Here is a 21,540-nt window from a genome sequence, read left to right on the forward strand (position 1 = left end):
TCTCAATGAGTACTTTGACTCTGTCTTTACCAAGCAGAGAGATGATGCAGACATTCTAGTTAAAGAGGATGTGTGTGTGGAACATTAGGTTCAATAAGCTTAGTGAGAGAGGATGTACTGGAGGGACTGACATCCTTGGAAGTGGATAAATCACCAGGGCCAGATGAACTGTATCCCAGGCTGTTAAAGGAAGCCAGGGAGGAAATAGCCGATGATCTGAGGATCATTTTCCAATCCTTACTAGGTACAGGCGAGGTACAAGAGGATTGGAGTTCTGCGAACGTTGTCCCAATATTTAAAAAGGGTGCGAGGGATAGGCCAGAAAATTTTAGGCTGGTCAGTTTGACTTCAGTGGTGGGCAAATTATTGGAAAAAAACTCTGAGAAACAGGATAAACTGTTATGTAGAAAGGCACAGATTGATCAGGGATAGTCAGCATGGTTTTGTTAGGGGAAGGTCATGTCTTACTAACTTAATAGATTTTTTTGAGGAATTGACAAGGAGGATTGATGAGGGTGGTGCAGTGGATGTTGTCTACATGGATTTTAATAAGGCATTTGACAAGGTCCCACATGGCAGACTGGTCAGAAAAGTGAGATACCATGGGGAAGTGGGGAGTTGGATCCAAAATTGGCTCAGCGACAGAAAACAAAGGGTAATGGTTGATAGGTTATTTTGCAAGTGGAAAGCGGTTTCCAGTCACATTCCACAGGACTCAGTGTTGGGGCCCTTGCTGTTTGTTGTATATATTAATGATTTGGACTTAAAAGTGGAGGCATGATTGGAAAATTTGCAGATGACACAAAATTGGCCACGTAGTTGATGATGAAGAGGATAGCGGTTGTCTCCAGGATTATATCAATGGTTTGGTTGAGTGGGCGGGAAATTGACAGATGGAATTCAATCCAGAGAAGTGTGAGGTAATGCATTGGGGGAGGGCAAACAAAGCAAGGGAATACTCAATAAATAGGAGGATATTGACAGGGGTTGAGGAAGTGAGAGACCTTGGTGTGCATGTCCACAGGTCCCTGAAAGTGGCAGGACAGGCGGATAAGATGGTAAAGAAAGCATATGGAATGTTTTCCTTTATTGGGCGAGGTATTGAATACAAAAGCAGGGATGTAATGTTGGAACTGTATAAAATGCTGGTTAGGCCACGGCTGGAATTTTGTGTACAGCCCTGCTCGCCACATCACATGAAGGACATAATTGCTCTGGAGAGAGTACAGATATTTTTAAGAATGTTGCCAGGCCTTGAAAATTGCAGCTATGAGGAAAGATTGGATAGGCTGAGGTTGTTTTCCTTGGAACTGAGGAGGCTGAGGGGTGATCTAATTGAAGTGTACAAGATTATGAGGGGCCTAGATAGAGTAGACAGGGATACCCTGTTTCCCTTAGCAGAGAGGTCAATTACCAGGAGGCACAGACTTAAGGTGATTGGTAGAAGGATTAGTGGGGACATGAGGAAAAACCTCTTCACCCAGAGGGTGGTGGGTGTCTGGAATTCACTGCCTGGTTTGGTGGTTGAGGCAGAAACCCTCAACTCATTTAAACGCACCTGGATCTGCACCTGAAGTGCTGTAACCTGCAAGGATACGGACTGGGTGCTGGAAGGTGGGATTAGAATGGGCAGCTAGTTTTTTATTTTTTCTTTCTCGGCTGGCGCAGAGACAATGGGCTGAAAGGCCTCTCTCTGTGCTATAACTTTTCTATGGTTCTATGGTTCCACATCTACAGGTTCCCCTTTATCCACGTTGCTTGTTACTTCATCAAAGAACTCTAATAAATTAGTTAAACATGATTTCCCGTTCACAAAACAATGTTGGTTCTGCCTGATCCTGTTACGATTTTCTAAGTATCCCTTAATAACCTTAATAATGGATTCCAGCAATTTTCCTATGACAGAGGTTAGGCTAATTGGCCTGTAGTTTGCTGCTTTCTGTCTCCCTCCCTGTTACATTAGCTATTTTCCAATCCTCTGGGACCCTTCCAGAGTCTGAGGAATATTGGAAGATTTTAACCAATGCATCCATTAACTGTGCCCTCACTTCTTTTAAGACCCTAGGATACAAGCCATCTGGTCCTGGGGTCTTGTGACCTTTCAGGTCAAATTGTTTTCCCGGTGCTTTCCCCCCCCCCCGGTGATGGTGCTTGTTTTAAGTTCCTCCCTCCCTTTCGCCTTTTGATTTTCAGTTGTCTTTGGGAAGTTTTCTAAGGGCAGAATTTTACATCCCGCGGGGGGAGCACACACCCAGCCCGATCGGGTGTAAAATTGCGCGCGACTACGGCGGGTGAGCACCCCAATGTCATCGCGCACTCACGTGATATTTCGGGCGGCAGGTGCCACAGCCGCACCCGCCATTAATTAAGAGGCCGATGAAGGCCCTTAACAGTCCAATTGACGGCGATTTTCTGCTCGTCACACGGGCAAAATGGGCAGGCGACCAGCCGACATTTTCACAACCCTCACCCAAGGCCGGGATAAAAAGGGTCAGCAGCATTGCCAGTGTGAGTAGTGAGAAGTTTTGGAGATAGTTTGCTGCTGGTTGCTTATTGGCACATGGCAGCCGCATCTCTGTTTGGGGCTTCGTTGTTGGTATTTCCATTTCAGGACAAAAACAGAAAATGCTGGGAAAACTCAGCAGGTCTAACAGCATCTGTGGAGAGAAAAACAGAATTAACGTTTCAAGTCCGTATGACTCTTCTTCAGAGCTGGACTTTCATTTCATTTCAGGACTTACTAGTGTCTCCAAGGGCCCTAGAGGATTCAGGCCATGTGGACCCTTCCAGGTATCCATCAGCCTTCCTTTCCCCTGGTAATGGGGATTGTGGTCTCTGCTGCTGGCACCTCCTCTGTGAGGGAAGAGAGGGGCAGAAGGGAGAGGAGGCCAGGTGCTGCTCCCGGGGAAGGGACCTTTGGGAGGAGAGATGCAGGCACAAGGGGCGCAGGGCCAACAGGCAGCCCAAGGCAGAAGGGGCCACAGAAGACGCCACTATCCTGCTGCCAGGGTTTACAGGTAGCAATGCAGCTACCTCAATATGTCTGAGGTGCAATGCCGAAGGAGGCTGTGTCTCTCAAGGGAGATAGTGACCTCCATTTGCCAGATGAGATCAGTTCTGACCATGAGGGTGGACACCCCATGCCTGTGGCTCTGAATGTCACAATGGCCCTCAACTTCTATGCCTCTGGCTCTTTCAGTGGGAATCTGTGTGGAGTCTCCCAATCAGCTGTCCAGTTTCATCAAGCTGGTGACAGAAGCTCTGTTCAGGCAGGTACTGACCTTTATTCCTTACCATATGGACAAGACCAGCCAGACCAAGCCAGAGGCTTTGCAGCGATTGCTGGGATCCTCCGCTACCAGGGTGCTATCGACTGCACACATGTGGCCATCAAGGTGCCAGCGGGTCAGCCGGGTGCCTTCGTCAACAGGAAGGGATCCCACTCCATGAACGTGCAGATAGTGTGTGACCACAGGATGCAGATTCTACAAGTCTGTACAAGGTACCCTGATGGGTCCCATGATGCTCACATCCTGAGACACTCCCAGGTGCTGAGGCTCTTCAGTGCTCCAGTCCATTAAGTCTGGCCGCCTGATCTCCATTTGACCCGGCAGCCGACCTTTCCCGGCCAGCGCAAAGCCGCATTTCACCCTGGGCGAGCCTAAATTGGGCTGCCCAGTGTGAAATTGTGGGCGGGCACCGATCGCAGGCAGCCGACTGTTTCCCTGCCACTCCCGGGCCCGCCCGCCGCGCCCACCCAACGACCTCAAAATCCTGCCCGAAGCCTTCTACAGTGAAGACAGATACAAAATACCCGCTCAATGCCTCAGCCATTTCCTTCTTCTCCATTATCAATTCCCCAGACTCTCTCTGGAGGACCAAAACTAGCTTTAGTTACTCTTTACCTATTTAAATACCTGTCGAAACTCTTACCATTTTCTATTACTAGCTAGCCTTCTCTCATACTCTACTTTCTCTCTTTTTTTAGTAGTTCTTTGCTGGTTCTTAAAGTACATTAAATACTATTCTCTTTTCTTGTAAAAACTTGCAAGGAAGCCTGTCTGTGTGTGTCTTTTACAGTCACGGCAAATAAACAGTTAAAACTCTCACTGAATTGGCAAAAAATATCCTTTTAAAAGCCCTGTTGCAGTCGAACGAGGAGTGGGAAAAGAAGAGAGCCAGTCTACCCCTACTCACCCGATCATAATAAATTCAATATAAAATATCACAGTTCTCATAGCTATTGAACTGTAAACTTCTGTTTAATTTTGTGCTGGGATTTGAGGTACTTGCCTCTAATGAAAGCACAGACTCCATGCTGCACTCCAAAGCTGCCAGAGATTATCTGTACAGGAGAAAGCTGAAACATATCTCTGTCAACTCAGTAGGGAAGACAGTAACACCTCCAGGAATTGGTTGAGGAAACAATTAAGAGCAGTGGAAAGGAAGTTTCTCTGTTTGAAGACAGACGTGTTTCAGCTTCCTTCCTGCTCACAGGCAGCTATCTTCCCTGGTTTACAAATATTCTCAGTCGAGCTAAACCATAATGTTTACGAAACCACCATTTGCCAAGTCCACATCTGATCAGGGACCATGTTCTGGACTGAGATGAGATGAGATTTGCAAACCTGAGATCTGACCTCTTTGCTGACTTTAAATCATAGTGCTTAATGCCACCAAATCACTAAACACAGAAGCACTTGGAAAATATGAGTTTCTATTTTTAAAATGGTTTTTTAGTCTCTGATTTATTAGGGATTTCGGATCACGTTATTCAAACACTTTGCTGTCTGGTCCAGAATGGCAATCCTAGGCTATAAAATGGTGCGTGTGTGCACGTGTGTGTGTGTATGTTTGTCTGTGTGTGTTTGTGTGTGCGTATGTCTGTGTGTGTGTGTATGTGCATGTCTGTGTGTGTATGTGCTTGTGTGTGTGTGTATGTCTGTGTGTGTTTGTCTGTGTGTGTTTATGTGTGCGTATGTCTGTGTGTGTGTGTATGTGCATGTCTGTGTGTGTATGTGCTTGTGTGTGTGTGTATGTCTGTGTGTGTGTGTGTGTGTGTGTGTGTGTGTTCTGTGTGCGTATGCACATTTTAGGCCTTGAGTGTGGTTGCTTAACACACTCATTTGAATTTCCTTCCAGAGCTATTTTAATGCAGTCATTAACCTACTTAAAATAAATGGGCTAGCACCAACTCTAAAGTAATGGAGAGAGAAATTTCAACAATGGCAACTTGTGTTTATCATATCATAGAATGATAACAGCACAGAATGAAGCCATTTGGCCCATCAAGGCCATGCTGGCTCTCTGCCAGAGTGCCGTCAATCTAGTAAAATGCCAGTGTATTTCTCAGGTGCATTATCTGACAAAAATTGGCACTAAGTCAAAGAAGGAGACATTGGGACTGGTGACTCAAAGTTTGGTCAAAGAGGTAAGTATTAAGGAGCGGAAGAGAGAATGATGAAGTGATGGAGAGGTTTAGGAAGGGATTTCTACAGCTTGGGGCCTAGGCAGCTGCCAATGGTGAGTGAAAGGAATGGGGATGCACAAAGAGGTCAGGGTGGAGAAACACATATATCTGGGAGGGTTGTAAGTCTGGAGGAGGTTACAGAGATAGGGAGGGGCGAGGGGAAGGATTTGAACACAAGGATGAGAATTTTAATATCAAAGCATTGCTGGACCCAGTGAACAGGGCTTTGTGCGAGTTAGAAAAAACAGGACAGCAGAGTTTTGGGTGAATTTGAGGTAAACACATGAAGTCTCTGTGACACTATCACTCTCGGTTTAATTTCAGGGCAGAAACATGTTTGTAAGAATGTATTTGCCTGCGATTTTAATAAAGGCATTGATGCTTAAAATAAATTAGTTAATGTTTTCATTAAAAGAGGGACAATGTATATAAACAGGTTAAACATTTGTACATTAATATTGCCTGTTCATGTTGTGCAGAGTCAGTAGCCACTCTTGTGGACAATACTTCAATTAAAATATCCAGAGCCCAGTCGTAATTACTTTCAGAAAAATTGATACAGGAATCAATGAAGCCTTTAACACTCATCTCTCCATTTCCCTTGTTCTAAATCACACCCGATGAAATGTTAACTATCCTAACATCCATTCCTTGTCTTTTGTGGGGAAACGTTTATTAATTTAGTGGGTGAAGTAAGGAAATTCAGATATTAAGATTCCTCTGAATATGTTACAGTCAGTGGGTTATAAGTACATCAAACCCGAAACGAATCAAGGCAGATTAAATCCCACTGATTTCCCAGAATAAAGCGTTCGTCACAATCGGACACAGAGCCATTCTGAAACGTGACCAACATCACATTCGCCCCAAGGCAGTAACTGCTTTGAAACAAGCTTTGAGACATTTCGGGGCGATGTAATGAGGCATTACATGAATTAATTTTCTTTATTAATAGGTGCTGTAAATACTGTGTAAAAAGTTGTGTGTAAGGCAGGGGTCGCACTCTGTGCAATTCCATCCGGCAAAGAGTTTGAGCCGCATTTCTAATTAGCTCAATTTTCCCAGGAACCAAGCAAAGGAATAAGAAATGCTTTTACTGTTTTCTAGATACTTCGCTATCGCCCTGCTCGCCCCTAGAACACCACAAAACCACAGGCAACCCGCTTACATTCATGACTTCATGTTTAGTTGAACACTGCTTGGTTTTAAGGATGAGATTAATGTTATCTAATCAAAGGGTTATTGATAAATGCAATAATAGGTACTCAGCCATGATTACAAGACAATAATGTAATTGAGAGACTGGGTTTATGTATAGTATAACCTTTAGCTGCACCACATCAATCTGTCTCCTACCAACACCGACAAATGAACTGGATCTAAATTGTGGAAACTATGTAAATTGTTTCGATACAAGTTTACATCTTTGATACCAAAACTGAGAGGCTGTAACTGTCAGCAAAGGTTGAATAGGCTCGGATTCTTCTCCCCAGAAGCCAGGAGATTGACGGATGACCTGATAGAGGTGTTTTAAGATAATGAAAGGGTTTGCCAGGGTAAATATAGGGATATTTCCATTTGTGCGAGAGATCAGAACCAGGGCCCATAAATATAAGGTATTCACCAAAAAATCTAATCGGGAATTCAGGGGAAAGGTTTTAACACAGGGAGTGATGAGAATGTAGATTTCAGTTCCATAGAGAAGCAAATAGCATAAATACATTTGAGATTAAGCTAGTTAAGTAAATGAGGGAAAAGGGAATGGAAGGACATGCTGAAAGGGTGAAAAGGACTGGGAGGGGGATGATGTGGAGCCTGTCCACCATCTACAAAGCACAGGTCAGGAGTGTGATGCAAGGCTCTCCACTTGCCTGATGAATGCAGCTCCAAGAAGCTCAACACCACCCAGGACAAAGCAGCCGGCTTGATCAACACCCCATCCACTACATTAAACATTCACTCCCTCCACCACTGACGCACAGTGCGTACCATCAACAAGATGCACTGCAGGAACTCACCTAGACTCCTTAGACAGCCACTACCATCTAGAAGGCAAGGGCAGACGACACATGGGAACACCACCACCTGCAAGTTCCCCTCCAAGTCACTCACCACCCTGACTTGGAAATATATCACCATTCCTTCACTGTCACTGGGTCAAAATCCTGGAACTCCTTCCCTGACAGCGCTGTGGGTGTAATTGAATTTGCCTCCACCACACTTTCAAGCAATGCATTCCAGATCATAACAGCTTGCTGTTTAAAAAATCTCTCCTCATCCTCCCACCTCTGGTGCCAATTCCCTTAAATCTGTGTTCTCTGGTAGATGACCATTCTGTCACTGGAAACAGTTTCTCCACTGACCCCTTAAAAGCCCTCACGATTTTGAACACCTCTATTAAAGCTCCCTTTAACCTTCTCTGCTCTAAAGAAAACTAACCCAATTTCTCCAGTCTCTCCACATAACTGAAGTTTGACATAATATTGGCTAGAAGGACTTCTCCTTTTACTGGTATTTCTGTTGCAAATTCTTTTTTTCTTTAGGATGTCAGTGTATCACAGAATTCCGATGAGACCTATGTGAATAATTATCAATATTTAATTTTTTCCAGGATTTGCTAAAGCACCAATGGGAGGAGAAAATCAACACATGTCCCCATTTCTGAACATATCATCTATCTAGAAACAGTTGAATGCAAAAACATATTCAATGAGTTCTATAAATATATTTATATTTACAGTGAGTCACAGGAAAAGATTTAGATTAGCACTGCAATAAATTGTTAAAAGAGTCTATTTTTGGAACTAACTGGCAATGAGTGGGTAAGAAAAGAGGCTCAGTCCACAGCCCGAAAAGATTATACAAATACAAAACCATTTAATAACCAAAATATTTTGGTTGATATAAGCAGTTATATAAAGGATAATATGGTCAAATGATACATCACTGATGCATAGTTAAGTATGGGGTCCATTGCAGGTAATTAATATTTAACCTAACTCCATTTCAGGCCCCGAGATTCTTTGTTTTCAAATTTTACTCCTTTTCTTCTCTTCTTTCCTGATGTACAGGTTGCTTACTTCTACCCTGTCCAATTAGCCATTCTTCATATAACAGCCTAGACTTCAATGTCACCAGGCTATTCAACCATGAAGGGCATCAGAGCAGATCCTGTCTTCACTAAATGTCAACACAAACACCCTTTACAACCCAAGGATCATGAATTTGATGTTGCTACAAGTGGACATTACAGTTCACATGTGTGTGAGTGTAGAGGTTCAGACAATTTGAAGAGGATTTAACATGGGGGAGGTGTTAAACTGTGACCACATCTAAGAGAGTGACACTGAACATTCCCGAAGAAGAGCAGGAGAGTCTCCCTGTTGTCTTGAACATTTATCCCTTGACAAACAACATTAGCCTGAATGAGCTGGTCATTTATCTCATTGATGGTTGTGTTTGCTGACCTATGCTTCAAAATTCATTCATTAGCAGCAAAGTGCTGTGAGGTGTCTTGAAGGCACAAAAGATGCTATAAAAATGTAAATTCTTCCTTTCTGTAATAAGTTGAGAGAGAAAGTAAAGTACTCCATATTGCAGTCAGAATGAGTTTGTAACAATTGTTTATTCCAGCTCCAGATAACCTTCAAGGACAATTCCTCAATGAACAGGTTAGTCACAGCTGAATTATTGGTTGAGAGTTTAATATTGCTGTGTATTAGTAATCGGTTAGATTTCAGTCAGTTAAATCCCCTGCAGTACAATTTTAGGTGTCCTTTGGTGTGGCCTTTTTCCAACCTGTGCCTAAAATCTCTGGGCTTATGGAAGTGGATGAAGTGGAGAGTGTCTCACAAGCAAAGAGTGTGCACTGCATCTCAGCCAATCTCTAAAGTGGATTGGAAACTCTCACAACTGGATTATCCTGCAGCTGTCAGGCTGACCAAAGAAAATCAAGAGAAATGGATCTTGGCCAGGATACTGATAAAAATTATTCTCATCCTGATTAAATAGTGATTATTTGCAACCATCCCAGAGGTTTAATATTTCATCTGAAAGAAAGCACCTTTGACAGTTCAGCACACCTTCAGTACTGTCAGACATTAGCCTGGGTTTTCTATTCAAGTTCCTATTAGACTCAGAGGTAAGCGTGCAAACCCACCGAGCCATGGCTGACTCCTACCCAATTTAACTAGATTGCACTCAATCATCCTGGCTGTCACGTGATGCAACGATAATGGAGCTGTAGACTAATCACAGCGATCAATCTCTATCAATGAGTCTACAACAGACCCAGATAGGAACTGAGGAAACCCTTAGTGGTGGAGAGTTTTGGGAACGGTAAGTCCAAAGTTATCTGTTCTTCTCACAGTCACCGCAGGTCATGTCTCAAATTATACAGTAGACTCTATCCCAAAAACTCCGGGGCTGCCTAAGGTCATAGAGATTGGGATGGAAAATGTCCCCAGCCTTTTCAAAACTATTGCTTCTGAAAATCAATGGCTTCCGGCCAGATAACTTTACTTTTCCAAAGTTTATTTGGTGTTTTTAACTAAAGGCTTGAGTTGTTGTACCAGAAGACCCTCCCTCCGAAAACACCCGCGAACCAGGGCTGCTTACGCGATGTAACAGGAGGGCTTTTTACATTAGGGAATTATTGCCAGGAGATGCTGTAACATGGAGGGAGATGGGGTGGGGTTGGTGGGGGGAGGGGGTGAATGGGGGGGTGGGGGAAGGTGATGCTGGGGTGGGGGAAATACTTTCCACACTGGTTACGTGGTTATTTGGGGGATGACGTTAGTGACGTAGACGCAATCGTATTTCTTCCAACAAATGAAAGAAAAGAGGTTATTTATAAACTCGATCGCTCCGTCTGAGCTCACCCCCCAAATACAGTGCAGCCTAGATCAGCACTGCAGGGAAATTGGACCGACACAAGTGGGGGCACCGCCACTCACAGCCCCAGTTACAAAAGTCCACTCAATTATCTTTTTTTTTTGGTCAAATAGAATCTAAATAGCATAATATTTCAATTAGAGTTGGAAATGTAAATCTGCATAAGATTTGCTTTTCCTCTCTCTCGTTGCTGCCGCAGTTGGGAAATATATCGTCGACTCCTTGCTTTATTTTTGGGCTTTTTAAAAAAAAAGCCACAAAATTTAAAGAGATTCAGAGACTTCTGGTGTTTGCAGTACATTGCAACCGGGGGAAAAGGCACAATGATCTGTCAAACCCTGCAGCGGAATCAAGCTCATTGCAAAACGGTAAGACTGCTTATTCATTCGTGTATCTTTTCTAGATTTGGCTTTTATTAAAACTTGGAAAGAGAGGACCAATTTTAAATGCCTAAAAATGTAAAGATCCATCTGCGATTTAAAATAATAAAATACATGAATCTGTTTGCAATCTCTAAATCTTGCAGCCCCGGTTGGCTAAATGGTTAAATTAATTGCTGTATAGGTTGTCGTTAGATGTACATTCCCATCGAAACCACCCACCAACACCAACCCTCCCACCCGCCGCCTGCTCACTCCCCTGGGGTATTGCAGAGTTCAGGGAAAACACTGCATTTTGGTGAACGCGTGTTTTTAACTCTATTTTGCTTAATCCGAGAGGATTACATCTCTGTTGGAAATATTGCACCCCTTTCAAATATCTTCACTGGTGTACAGCTGGTTATTCGGCTATGGGGTGCCGCACATTTATTGAAAACCTCCCCCCGCAATGTTGGACCCTGTGTAAAAACAAAACCCACCCAGAAATGGTTCTGCTGTTTAGATATCTGCACCGGGAGATGTATGCCATTAATTTAACCAGTAATCTGCCAGAATGGAGCCAACATTTAACGAAATTCATTTAAAACCAGGGGTTCGAGTCGCTTCTTTCAGGCTGAAGGGAATCTGGGACAGACGGTAATCCCGCCCGCTGGAAGGGGAAGGTAGTTAGGAATCTCCCCCACCCCGCTTCCCCCCAGGGATCCTTTTCTGTCGGCTCCCCCGCCCGCCCGCCCGCCACTCCCCATGAGGGTTCCCAAGCCGCCCTCCCCGAAGCCGGCGCTGTCTCTACACTTGCTGAGACCCGGCACGTGTAGACGGCTGGTCCTGTCTTCCTGGTTTACCTGTTCGACTATTAGCCCCCAGGCACAGCGATCGGAGTTCCTGAACACCGGCCTGGAGGTGCCCGGGATCCCCGGGAAGGGATTACCCACCATTTACCATACTTGTTGCGTTCGCCGGCCCTGCCCCAGTTGTAGAAGAAACGCCGATTTCTGAGCTTTTGGGGGGAAATAAATGAGCAAATGGTAAACAAGAGGCTGAGCAGGAGCAACGCTGCGCCGCACAGGGCGGTTAATACAGAGGCGAGGGGAGGAATGTCAGGAGATGGAGGGACATAGCAGGAGAGGCAGGATAGATACAGCAAGAGTTTAATATAAAACAGGAAAAAAACGCTGAAAATACTCAGCGGGAGAGAGAAACAGAGTTAACGTTTCAGAGTTTGATGCATCTACGGAGAGAGGGCTTGGAAGGCATTGAGAGAAAGGATTTGGGCAGATAGACATACAGAGGAGGGAGAGGATGTGAGTGATAAGAAGTAGGAGAGATTGTGAGAGAGCTGCACAGAGAGTTAAGAGGATTGAAAATGTTAAACAAAGCAAAAATACTGCGGATGCTGGAAATCTTAAATAAAAACAGAAGGTGCTAGAAATACTCAGCAAGTCAGGCAGCATCTGTGGAGAGAAAAATAGAATTAACGTTTCAGTTCGATGAGTTTTCATGAAAATGTCAGGGGATAGTATTAATAATTAATATGACAGCATTGCATGGGCTGCAGGATCAGCACCATGGACAGCGATTTAATTCCAATGTGGTCTCTCATTTAGTGTCTATTGCTCTGTCTGTCTCCGTCTACCTGTATCTCTGACTTTCTGTTTGTCCCTATTTCTTTGTGTGTCTCTATCTGTCCCTCTGTCTGTCTATGTTTCTATCTCCCTGTCTCATTCTGTCTCTATTTCTGTTTCTCTCAAGCCATTCCAGCTCTTCCATTGTTCCCAGGCTATTCACTTCCCCTGCAGCCTTTTTTTACACTCTCTATGTGATCAATACGGCGGGGATGACTATCCACCTCATACTCTCAATGATATGCCACATTGGGGTAAAGGCAATGCTTTCATTTCTTTATTTGCATTTCCATGAGGAATAATTTGCATAATATTAGTGCTTTAGCTCATTGTTGTAGATTTATGCAATTAATATTCATCAGTTAGAAAAATTACAATCCGTGTTTTTTTTCCTAAGAATTAAATACAGCTTTAACCCTCATGGGGATATTGTAATATCCTGTAATTAAAAGTTAATATTTATTTAATTACTATAAATTACATACTTAGATTGAAATCAAAATGTGTAGGTTAGTCCAACAAAATATTAAGGATAGTCTGTCAATTAATAGATATCATAGAGGAATTTGTTTCTTATCTGATAATTTTTTGTTACAAAAACAACTTGTACTTATGTTAGCAACATGTCCCAAAGTGCTCCACAGTGGGGAGGGGTGAGAATAGGGCTTAAGCAGGAGCAGGGCAATGAGGTAAATCTTAAGGACATGTTTATTGGTGCAAAGAGATGTAGCAATGTGGGGAGGTGTAGAAAGAGAGTTGAGGAATGGGACATTGAGGTCTCTGAAATCTCTATCATTGAGTGACTGAGAGAATGGTCAGAAAGATCTGGAGCAGGTTATAGGGGCATTTGGGGAGTGAGGCCAGGGAGGGATTTGTAAATGAGAACAAGGATTCTGAAATCAATGCAGTGAAAGACCTTAATCAATGACTGGAATATATCACGTAACAGTTTAATCCACATCCGATAATGTTAATTAGCTTCTCCAATCCAATACTAATTATTAATCATAAGCATCCAACTGAAGTAGTTTGATATTTGCTGCATTCGCGATTCAGTGACTTGTTAAATATTTAGCATTATGTTAACTGTCAAACCAGTTCCAAATATATTTAGTTATAGTGTCATGTACAAAAATGTCTCTCACATGCATATTGTCAAATAAAATCTTCATTATTATAATGAATCGCAGGAGCAGTCAACATCCAGAGTGCATTGACTTACCTATTCTGAACTCTGATTTTGGAGGACTCTTTTTAGGTCACATGTACTATTGTGCCACCTACTGCCCAAAATCAGTAAACACCCCTCATCATAAAAGACCATTAAGTTTTGACTGTGACTTTTTGAAGATTTAGGACTGCCTGTCAGTAAAAAAGAAAGGCTTGCATTTATATAGTGCTTTTCATGACCACCAGATGTCTCATGAAGTATTTTTGAAGTGTAGTCACTCTTGTAATGTAGGAACCACAACAGCCAATCTGCACACAGCAAGCTCCCACAAATAGAAATTTGATAATGTGCAAATAATCTGATTTTTTGTGATGTTGATTGAGGGATAAATATTGACTAGGACACCAGGGAGAACTCCCCTGCTCTTCTTCAAAGCAGTGTCATGGGATTTTCTACATCCATCCAAACAGGCAGATGGGGCCTTTGTTTAACATCTCACCTGAAAAACAATGCCCCCAACAGTGCAGCACCCTCTCAGTACTGCACTGGAGTATCATGAGTATGATTACATTTTGAAAATAATAATGGGGTGACATATAATTTGGCTTAAGCTAACAGAAGCCACTGCTACTGAAGGAAATATGCTTCCACCTTTTGCACTTAGTGTGACCAGCAAGGTCTCCTTAGTACAAGCTAGATTCAGGGTCAAACACTCCAGTCTATCCCAACCAGAACAAACCAATAAAGAAACAAGAGAGTAATCATACAACTCTCCAGCAGAAGTGTACAAGTATATTTACTCAAGAATTTTATCACCATCGCACTCTCATTGCCCAAAGATAAATGAGTCACTCTCTCCAGATAATTCAACTGCCAACCCCTGTAGATTTGTGAATACGGAGTTCATTAGGATGGCATTGTCTATGAATGGCTGAGAAATATAGTCCAATCAACAATCAAATTTCCTTTCACTTCTGTAAATAATGACTTCTCCGTGAGCTTCCTTCATTTGAGGCTATACCGATTGAGAGAAACAGTCCAATCCAAGTCCCAAACCAAGTCACTTAGTTCTTTAAACACCAATGTAATGCTCATGCCAACCAGATTTTAGGAACAGTCTCCAAGCTCCCTATTGTTGAATCTAACTAGCAGAACCTAAAAATAAATTTTAAAAATTATCCTTTAATGTGTAGCAGACCTTACTGAAATCTTTACTTCAGGGTAGGGAAATGAACTGAAACTCTGGATTTATTTCAGGCCTGTGACTTGCTTCACCAGAACCTTCCCAAGTATGTAAAAAGCTGATCAATTTGTCTTCATGCAGCTGAGAGATCCAGCAATTGTTTTATCTACGTCCTGGTGACTGTGAACATTGGCAGATACTTCAGCTGAATTCTTAAATACCTAGCTGAACTTTGCTCCTTTTACAAGATTTCTTGTAGTCCCAAGAATGCACTGAATCCCATCTTTAGGAGGCCTCCACCCTTACACTGCCTCAATAGATCATTATTCACAATACCTTTAACCTAGGGAGGGCTGATAGGATAGCTCTTTCAAAGAGCTAACACAGATATGATGGGCCAAATAGCCTCCCTCTGCACTGTCATTCTATATAAATATCCCAAAGTCCTTTACAAGCAAAGGGGAGGATTGAAATTGACAGAGTTGGAACTGGGAGAAACGTTACAGGAGGTAACCAAAGGTGATGTCAAAGAGATGAGGTTAAGATGGCTATAGGCTGGAGGAGGGTACAAAGGGAGCATGGAGCACAGTCACCAAGGGATTTGCAGTTAAGGATGATAATTTTAAACATAACATATATAGGGCTTGGAAAGCCTGTGGAAATCCAACTTTTAGGGCAGTATTTACCTTGTGGGGGCTCTGTACAATTGCACAGGTTGAACAATTCTAACTCTGTTTCCTGTTGTTGGACAGAGTAAGACCAATAATTTAGTCTAAGTTATTTAGTGGGAACTTTGTTTTTAAAACAACAGATCCTTAAACATGGAAATTAGTCCACAGTTATACTGGAAACATTGATTTCAGACTGGTCTCTATATGATGTGATATTCAGCTGACATACCTGAGCTCATCCAAATCTCTACTATCTGTATCCTAACTTGTTCCATCCATCCATCTCCCATACATTGGCAGCCAGTCTGGCAATGCCTCAATTTTAAAATTATCATTCGTGTTCAAATCCTTCCATGCTCTCCTCGCCCCAGCTCCACACATCCATCTCTGTAACCTCTTCCAGCCTCTATAAGCCTCCAAGATCTCTGCACTTCTCCAATTCTAAGCTCTTGTCCATCCCCCACTTCCTTCGCTCCGTCATGGACGGCTGTGCCTTCAGGCTTGGAGATCCAAGCCCTAAGAACAGGGATTCCCTTCATAAATTTCTCTGCCTCTCTCTCTTTAAGTCTAGCCTGAAAACTTACATTTTTTGACCAAGGTTTTGTGACCCCTCCCACTATCTCATTCTTTGACTTGGTGTTGATTTTTGTCTGATTACACATCTGTGAAGTGCCTTGGATCATTTTCCTATGTTGAAGGTGCAAACTGTAGTTGTTGTTAGAATGCCAACTAATCCTTGTGCTGAATTTAATTACAAAACGGTCCATGTCTGGACAGCTGGGGAAGATTTCAGTCAATGATTACTATTAAGACAGAGTGGGGGAGGGGAAGAATCTTCCCCCTGATATTATAAAAATCGAAAATAAGTTTCTACTGTTCCCAGAGAGTCCAATTTCCAAAAGATCGATTTTTACCAAGCTGAAGTTTCACTGCATCCAATGAAAACTCAATTTGATGGTTCCACATTTCATTTTAGTACATTTCTCCCAAACCAAAGCAATGTTCAATGGTCATTAAAAAAAATAAAAAGGTGTTTTTATATAGCACCTTTCACAACTTCAGGCCATTCCAAAGCACTTTACAGCCAAAACTTTTGTTTTGATGTATAGTCACTGGTGTAACATAGGAAATGGGACAGCCAATTTGTGCACAGCAAGCTCCCACAAACAACAATGTGATAATGATCAGATAACCTGATTTTGAGGGATGCTGGTTGAGGGATAAATATTGATCCAGGACACTGAGGAGAACTTGCCTTCAAGACAGTGTCATGGGATTTATTTCCACTTGAGAGGGGCAAATTGAGGCCTCAGGTTAACATCACATCCTAAATATGGCACCTTGAACAGTGCAGAACTCCCCCAATACTACACTGGATGTCAGCCATCAGTGTAAAAGCAGCAATACAACTTTACCCTAAGAACGTATAAATTGTACAATTTGTAACTTTAGGTAGACAAAATGATGTAGTTTTTTGTGCTTTGAGGAAATTATTACTTAGCTGCAAAAATATTATTCATTTTTGCCTTTACCATTTAACCCAGATCCTCAAGTCTGTCTGGCTTCTAAAGGAGCTGCAATAACACAGTTCAGTATGGATGATGCTATTGAACTACGAACTGATGGGAACTCCCTTCTAAAGGCAGTTTGGTTGGGAAGGTTGAGATTAACCAGACTTTTGTTAGAAGGTGGAGCGTACATAAATGAAAGCAATGAAAGAGGAGAGACCCCCCTTATGGTAGCATGTATGACTAGGCATGTCGACCAACAAAGTGTGAGCAAAGCCAAGATGGTGAAGTACCTGCTGGAAAATCAGGCAGACCCAAACATTCAAGACAAGTCTGGTAAAACAGCATTAATGCATGCCTGCATTGAGAGAGCTGGAGAGGAAGCTGTGTCCCTGTTACTTACCAATGGAGCAGACCCTAGCTTGGAGGATCATTCCAGTGCTTCAGCCTTGGTTTATGCCATCAACACAGATGACAAAGAGGTCCTAAAATGTCTACTAAATGCCTGCAAAGCCAAAGGGAAGGAGGTCATAATAATAACTACTGATAAATCTCCTTCCGGTACAAAGACAACAAAACAGTATCTAAATGTGCCACCTTCACCAGAACTAGAGGAAAGACATACTCCTTCTCTCTGTATGTCCCCATCTGATATTGAACTCAAGACATCTCTGACTCCATCTCCCACTGATGAACAGGAAAATGAAAAAGCCTTTAATTTCCAAGTAATGTCACATCAGACCGGAAGTTACGCTGGCAAAACCCACAACGATCCTGGCTCTCCAACCAGAAAAGTCAACCCTAAAAGAATTGGGACCCGCTTGCCCCAACTGAAGAGGCTCCAATCAGAGCCCTGGGGTTTGATTGCACCATCTGTCTTAGCTGCTTCAGCCTATCAGGAGGAATGCAAAAGACTTAGCCCAGATGATGAGGTCATCCAGGGGATCAATGGGTTGGCACTGCCCAAACGCACCACTTTGTCCAGAACAAACAGCATCGAAAATAAAGATCCATCTACCTTCCCATTTGTAGGTGATTCAACTTCTAGGACTCCCTCCACATCTGCACCAGTTTCCCGTAAGCAATCTTATGAGAAAAACCAAACTCAGCATCAGCCTTTAGCTCGAAGAAGCACTTTGCCTTCTGAACAAGATACTGTTAGTAGCTTTGCTTCAACGGGTCCAGTGAGCTTGCGAGACACTGTCCATCGCAGAAGATTAGGCAATGACCACTATGATTCAGACTCCCAGCTTTATTCAGACTCGGTCTCCAATCCATTCGATTCTGGAAAAATCACTTTTGAAAGAAAGAAACATAACACCTCTCCCCTGACACTGTTAACCAGTTCCCGTGAGTCACTGGATAGTATATCCAGCACATCCCCCAGTTCTGTACGACGCAGGCCACCCGGCTTACTTGAAAGAAGAGGTTCTGGAACCCTCCTTCTAGATCACATCTCTCACACAAGGCCGGGACATCTGCCACCATTGAATGTCAATCCCAATCCACCCATCCCTGATATAGGGTGCAACAGCAAGCCTTCGTCCCCTCTGACCATGTGTCTGAAATCTATGGTTCCCATGGCACCATCTTCACCAAAGCGAAATGACATGAAAGCCAAAAAGAAGCTGGTGAGGAGGCATTCTATGCAAGTGGAGCAAATGAAGCAGCTTTCTGACTTTGAGGAGCTGAACACCTAGTGCATCTGACACATGGTCTCGTCTTAATACCCATGGGAATGTAAAACTAAATCAAACTTACAGTTTAATAAGCTAATAAACAAAATTAGTATTTTCCTTTAAAGTAACCTGAACTGGGCTGGCTGTGTTAGATACCCTGACTATACTTGGTAAATTTTGGATACAAACCAATCGACATATCTGGCCGAAAGATGATCAAATTCAACTTTGGCACAGGCGAGAAACAAACAAAAAGCAGATCGCCCACCCGTAACGCATCAAGCCCAACATTTCCATCCATGGACAGCAGGAGGCGCCTGGCTCTCTCTTTCTTGATCCAGGGGTGAAGAGGCTGGGGCCAGTTTTCGATCTGGGTTACTATTAAATGGAAGCAGCAAAGCTGCAGGTGCCAAACCGCCTTCTCGATGCAACTCACCGTTTCGAGCCCGAGGGATTTCAGCCAGCTCCCAGGGCCCAAGGGAAGGACCTTTTAAAAATGGTGACAACTACAGTACAGGTTTTAATGGGCAGTAAATCTCCCAGCCCCACTTTAAGGCTGCTCCCCTGTTCCTCTGCACCCCCCTCCCCCCTCCCATTAATGTCAGGTTTAGTCAGTTGAAACCAGCCAAAATGTGTGGTCATTCCTGACAAAGGCAAAGTGTTTATATCGATTTGGTTTCAGAATGTCAAACCCTCCTAGCCCACCCTTGGATATGTGCTGATTATATATTTTATTGCTTTTGAACATGTAGAACAGGCGTTCATTATTTTAAACAACCAGTTTCCTGTGAATGAGTCGTTTTAACAAATATCTCAATTGTGACAAATTTAAATCATATGCTTTTTTAAATTAATAATCTAACTTATGTTGTGGACATCAATTAACAAGTGTAATTTCCTGCTTACCTCTTGGCCAGTTTTAGATGTTATTCTTAAAACAAGAGGTCCAGATAAAAACCTGCATTAAATTAATAGAAGTCATGTTCAAATCAAAGGGGAGATGACAGAAGATACGTTTTCTACCTGGGCCTCCTGTGCATGGTTAATAAATTGAAATTTAATAAATTGAATATGGCTTTAGAGCTGCATCCAGAAGGTGCAAAATGTATGTGTATATAAACCAGAAATGCCCAGTATCAGAAAGGCAAAGTTGATCATAGTTTAAGCTCCATAATGCACCTACTTCCACAAGGACTATTTGTCACTATCCATTCTTGTACTGTGTTCTCTAACTGGCTACCTGATTCAGGTGGTATTCCTTGACCATCCTCCCTGCTTGAGGTGGTAGATATTACCCATACTCCTTGGATAGATGAAAACACTAAGACATGTGGCAGTTTTAAGAAGCTGGAAAGAGATAGCATTATTTTGACTTGGTCAGCTAGTGGTCTGAGCATTTATGTCAGGTATAATCATTAACTTCATATTAATATAGCACCTTGCTTCACCTCAGGACATCCCAAATCGCTTTATAGGCAAATTTGGCAGCCAAATTGCATAAAACAGGACCCCACAAAGAGCAATAAGCAAGTAATGTATTTTAGTGATGTTGGTTGAGGGGTAAATGTTGGCCAAGGACAGCAGGGAGAACTCCCCAGCTCTTCTTCAAAATGGTGCCATGGGATTATTTACCTGAGACAGCAAACAGGGCCTCAGTTTGTCTCATTTGAGGAATATCTAGCCATATAGGCTACAGAGCAGAGAGTGGCAATTATTGTAATGTATAAATACCAGTGACAATGTGGACAGCAATCATTAAAAACCAGGGTTAGAAATAAAACAAAAATCTGACCAGCGTCAAAAATAATCAATATTTTTTATATACGTTTCAGCACTAACCACTCACACTGATGTCTCATCTCCATTTCGCCTGAACTCTAATCTCCCCCAATCATGTGGCCTCTGAAACACAAGGCAGTCAATCCCAGTGTATTGACATTTAATAATGCAAATGCTAACCTGCATTACCCAAGGGGTCAGTTCATCAAATTAAAGGGCAGTGGACTTAAAGGAAAAATCAGCTTTCTGCCTCATTCTATCAAGCCTGTGACTCCATTAAAATTGCACCATCACAGACTCATTGTCACAAAAAAATAAAAGTTCAAGTAAATATTCTATAATTTACACTAGTGAACTATGATACAATAATAGTTATATTAGCATCAATCTTTCAGAGTATTCTTTGTGTGAGTAAATTTAAATTAAACTCTATACTTGAGAAAATATATTGTTCAAGTAAACGTGTGTATTTCTGTGGAGATAAAGTAAATAGGTTAGAATGTGAATAATAATTGTAATTAGCAGTTTACCAACTCAAAGTGCATTAAGATGTGTTTGTTTCTGTTAAAGCGTCTTAAAAGTTTTGTCGGAAGGTGAGACTCCCTCAGACTGCACGCTTTCATTCTGAATGATGGTTGGACAAAAGTTTGTTAAGCCAGATGAAGCAGGAAGCAATGAGCTGATTAAAATTACAATTCGTGAAAGCCATTTTGCTTATCAGTCTAACTCTGTCCTTTGTGTTCTGCTTAGTGTTTTGTCAAAGTGTAAATAACAATCTGTATTTTCTTAATATTTTACATTTAATGTCTGTAAATAAGCAACTTGGATGGAACCAGCAAATGTTAACCCACGTTAACTAAATGATGGACACCATTTGGAGATTCACTACAAGGTTCACAGCCTGTTTTAGATGTAAATTATCACTTGAAGCAGCAAGCATTTCTTTACAGAATGTAAGCAGGTTGTTGCAGTATCTTGTGTACAAGAGTATTTTCATAAAATAAATGAGTGGTATGTTATTTGTGGCATATAACATTGCATTAAAATGGAACAAAATCTTTCAAAAATATTAACGAGCAAAATTTCCCCACTATGTTTTAGTAGGGAAGGAAATCTGCTGCCTTTACCTGGTCTGGCCTACTTGTGACTCCAGACCCACAGCAATGTGGTTGACTCTTAACTAC

General features: G+C 42.3%; 2 protein-coding genes across 3 annotated transcripts in view; one reads left to right on the plus strand and one right to left on the minus strand.

Moving 5' to 3' along the window:
* The window catches only part of map2k1 (mitogen-activated protein kinase kinase 1), a 348,516-nt gene that overhangs the window by 143,461 nt on the left and 183,515 nt on the right, over positions 1 to 21,540 (minus strand). The window lies entirely within an intron of this gene.
* Positions 10,531 to 21,529, plus strand: ankrd34c (ankyrin repeat domain 34C). Of its 2 annotated transcripts, none has more exons than XR_013573434.1 (2): positions 10,531 to 10,731; positions 20,927 to 21,529. XR_013573434.1 is itself a non-coding variant. In XM_078529922.1 (2 exons), the coding sequence occupies exon 2, from the start codon at positions 16,985 to 16,987 to the stop codon at positions 18,596 to 18,598; it is 1,614 nt and encodes a 537-aa protein (XP_078386048.1). In that variant the 5' UTR covers positions 10,531 to 10,731; positions 16,935 to 16,984; the 3' UTR covers positions 18,599 to 18,711. The 2 variants fall into 2 exon arrangements, 1 of the variants encoding a protein (XP_078386048.1); XM_078529922.1 differs by lacking the exon at positions 20,927 to 21,529 and adding an exon at positions 16,935 to 18,711.

Source organism: Cetorhinus maximus, chromosome 26 (assembly GCF_964194155.1).
Source record: "Cetorhinus maximus chromosome 26, sCetMax3.hap1.1, whole genome shotgun sequence".
Classification (NCBI taxonomy): Eukaryota; Metazoa; Chordata; class Chondrichthyes; order Lamniformes; family Cetorhinidae; genus Cetorhinus; species Cetorhinus maximus.

What these genes read in the sequence shown, in the direction of transcription:
- ankrd34c (XM_078529922.1), top strand. Translation starts at nt 16,985, where the DNA reads ATGGATGATGCTATTGAACTACGAACTGATGGGAACTCCCTTCTAAAG.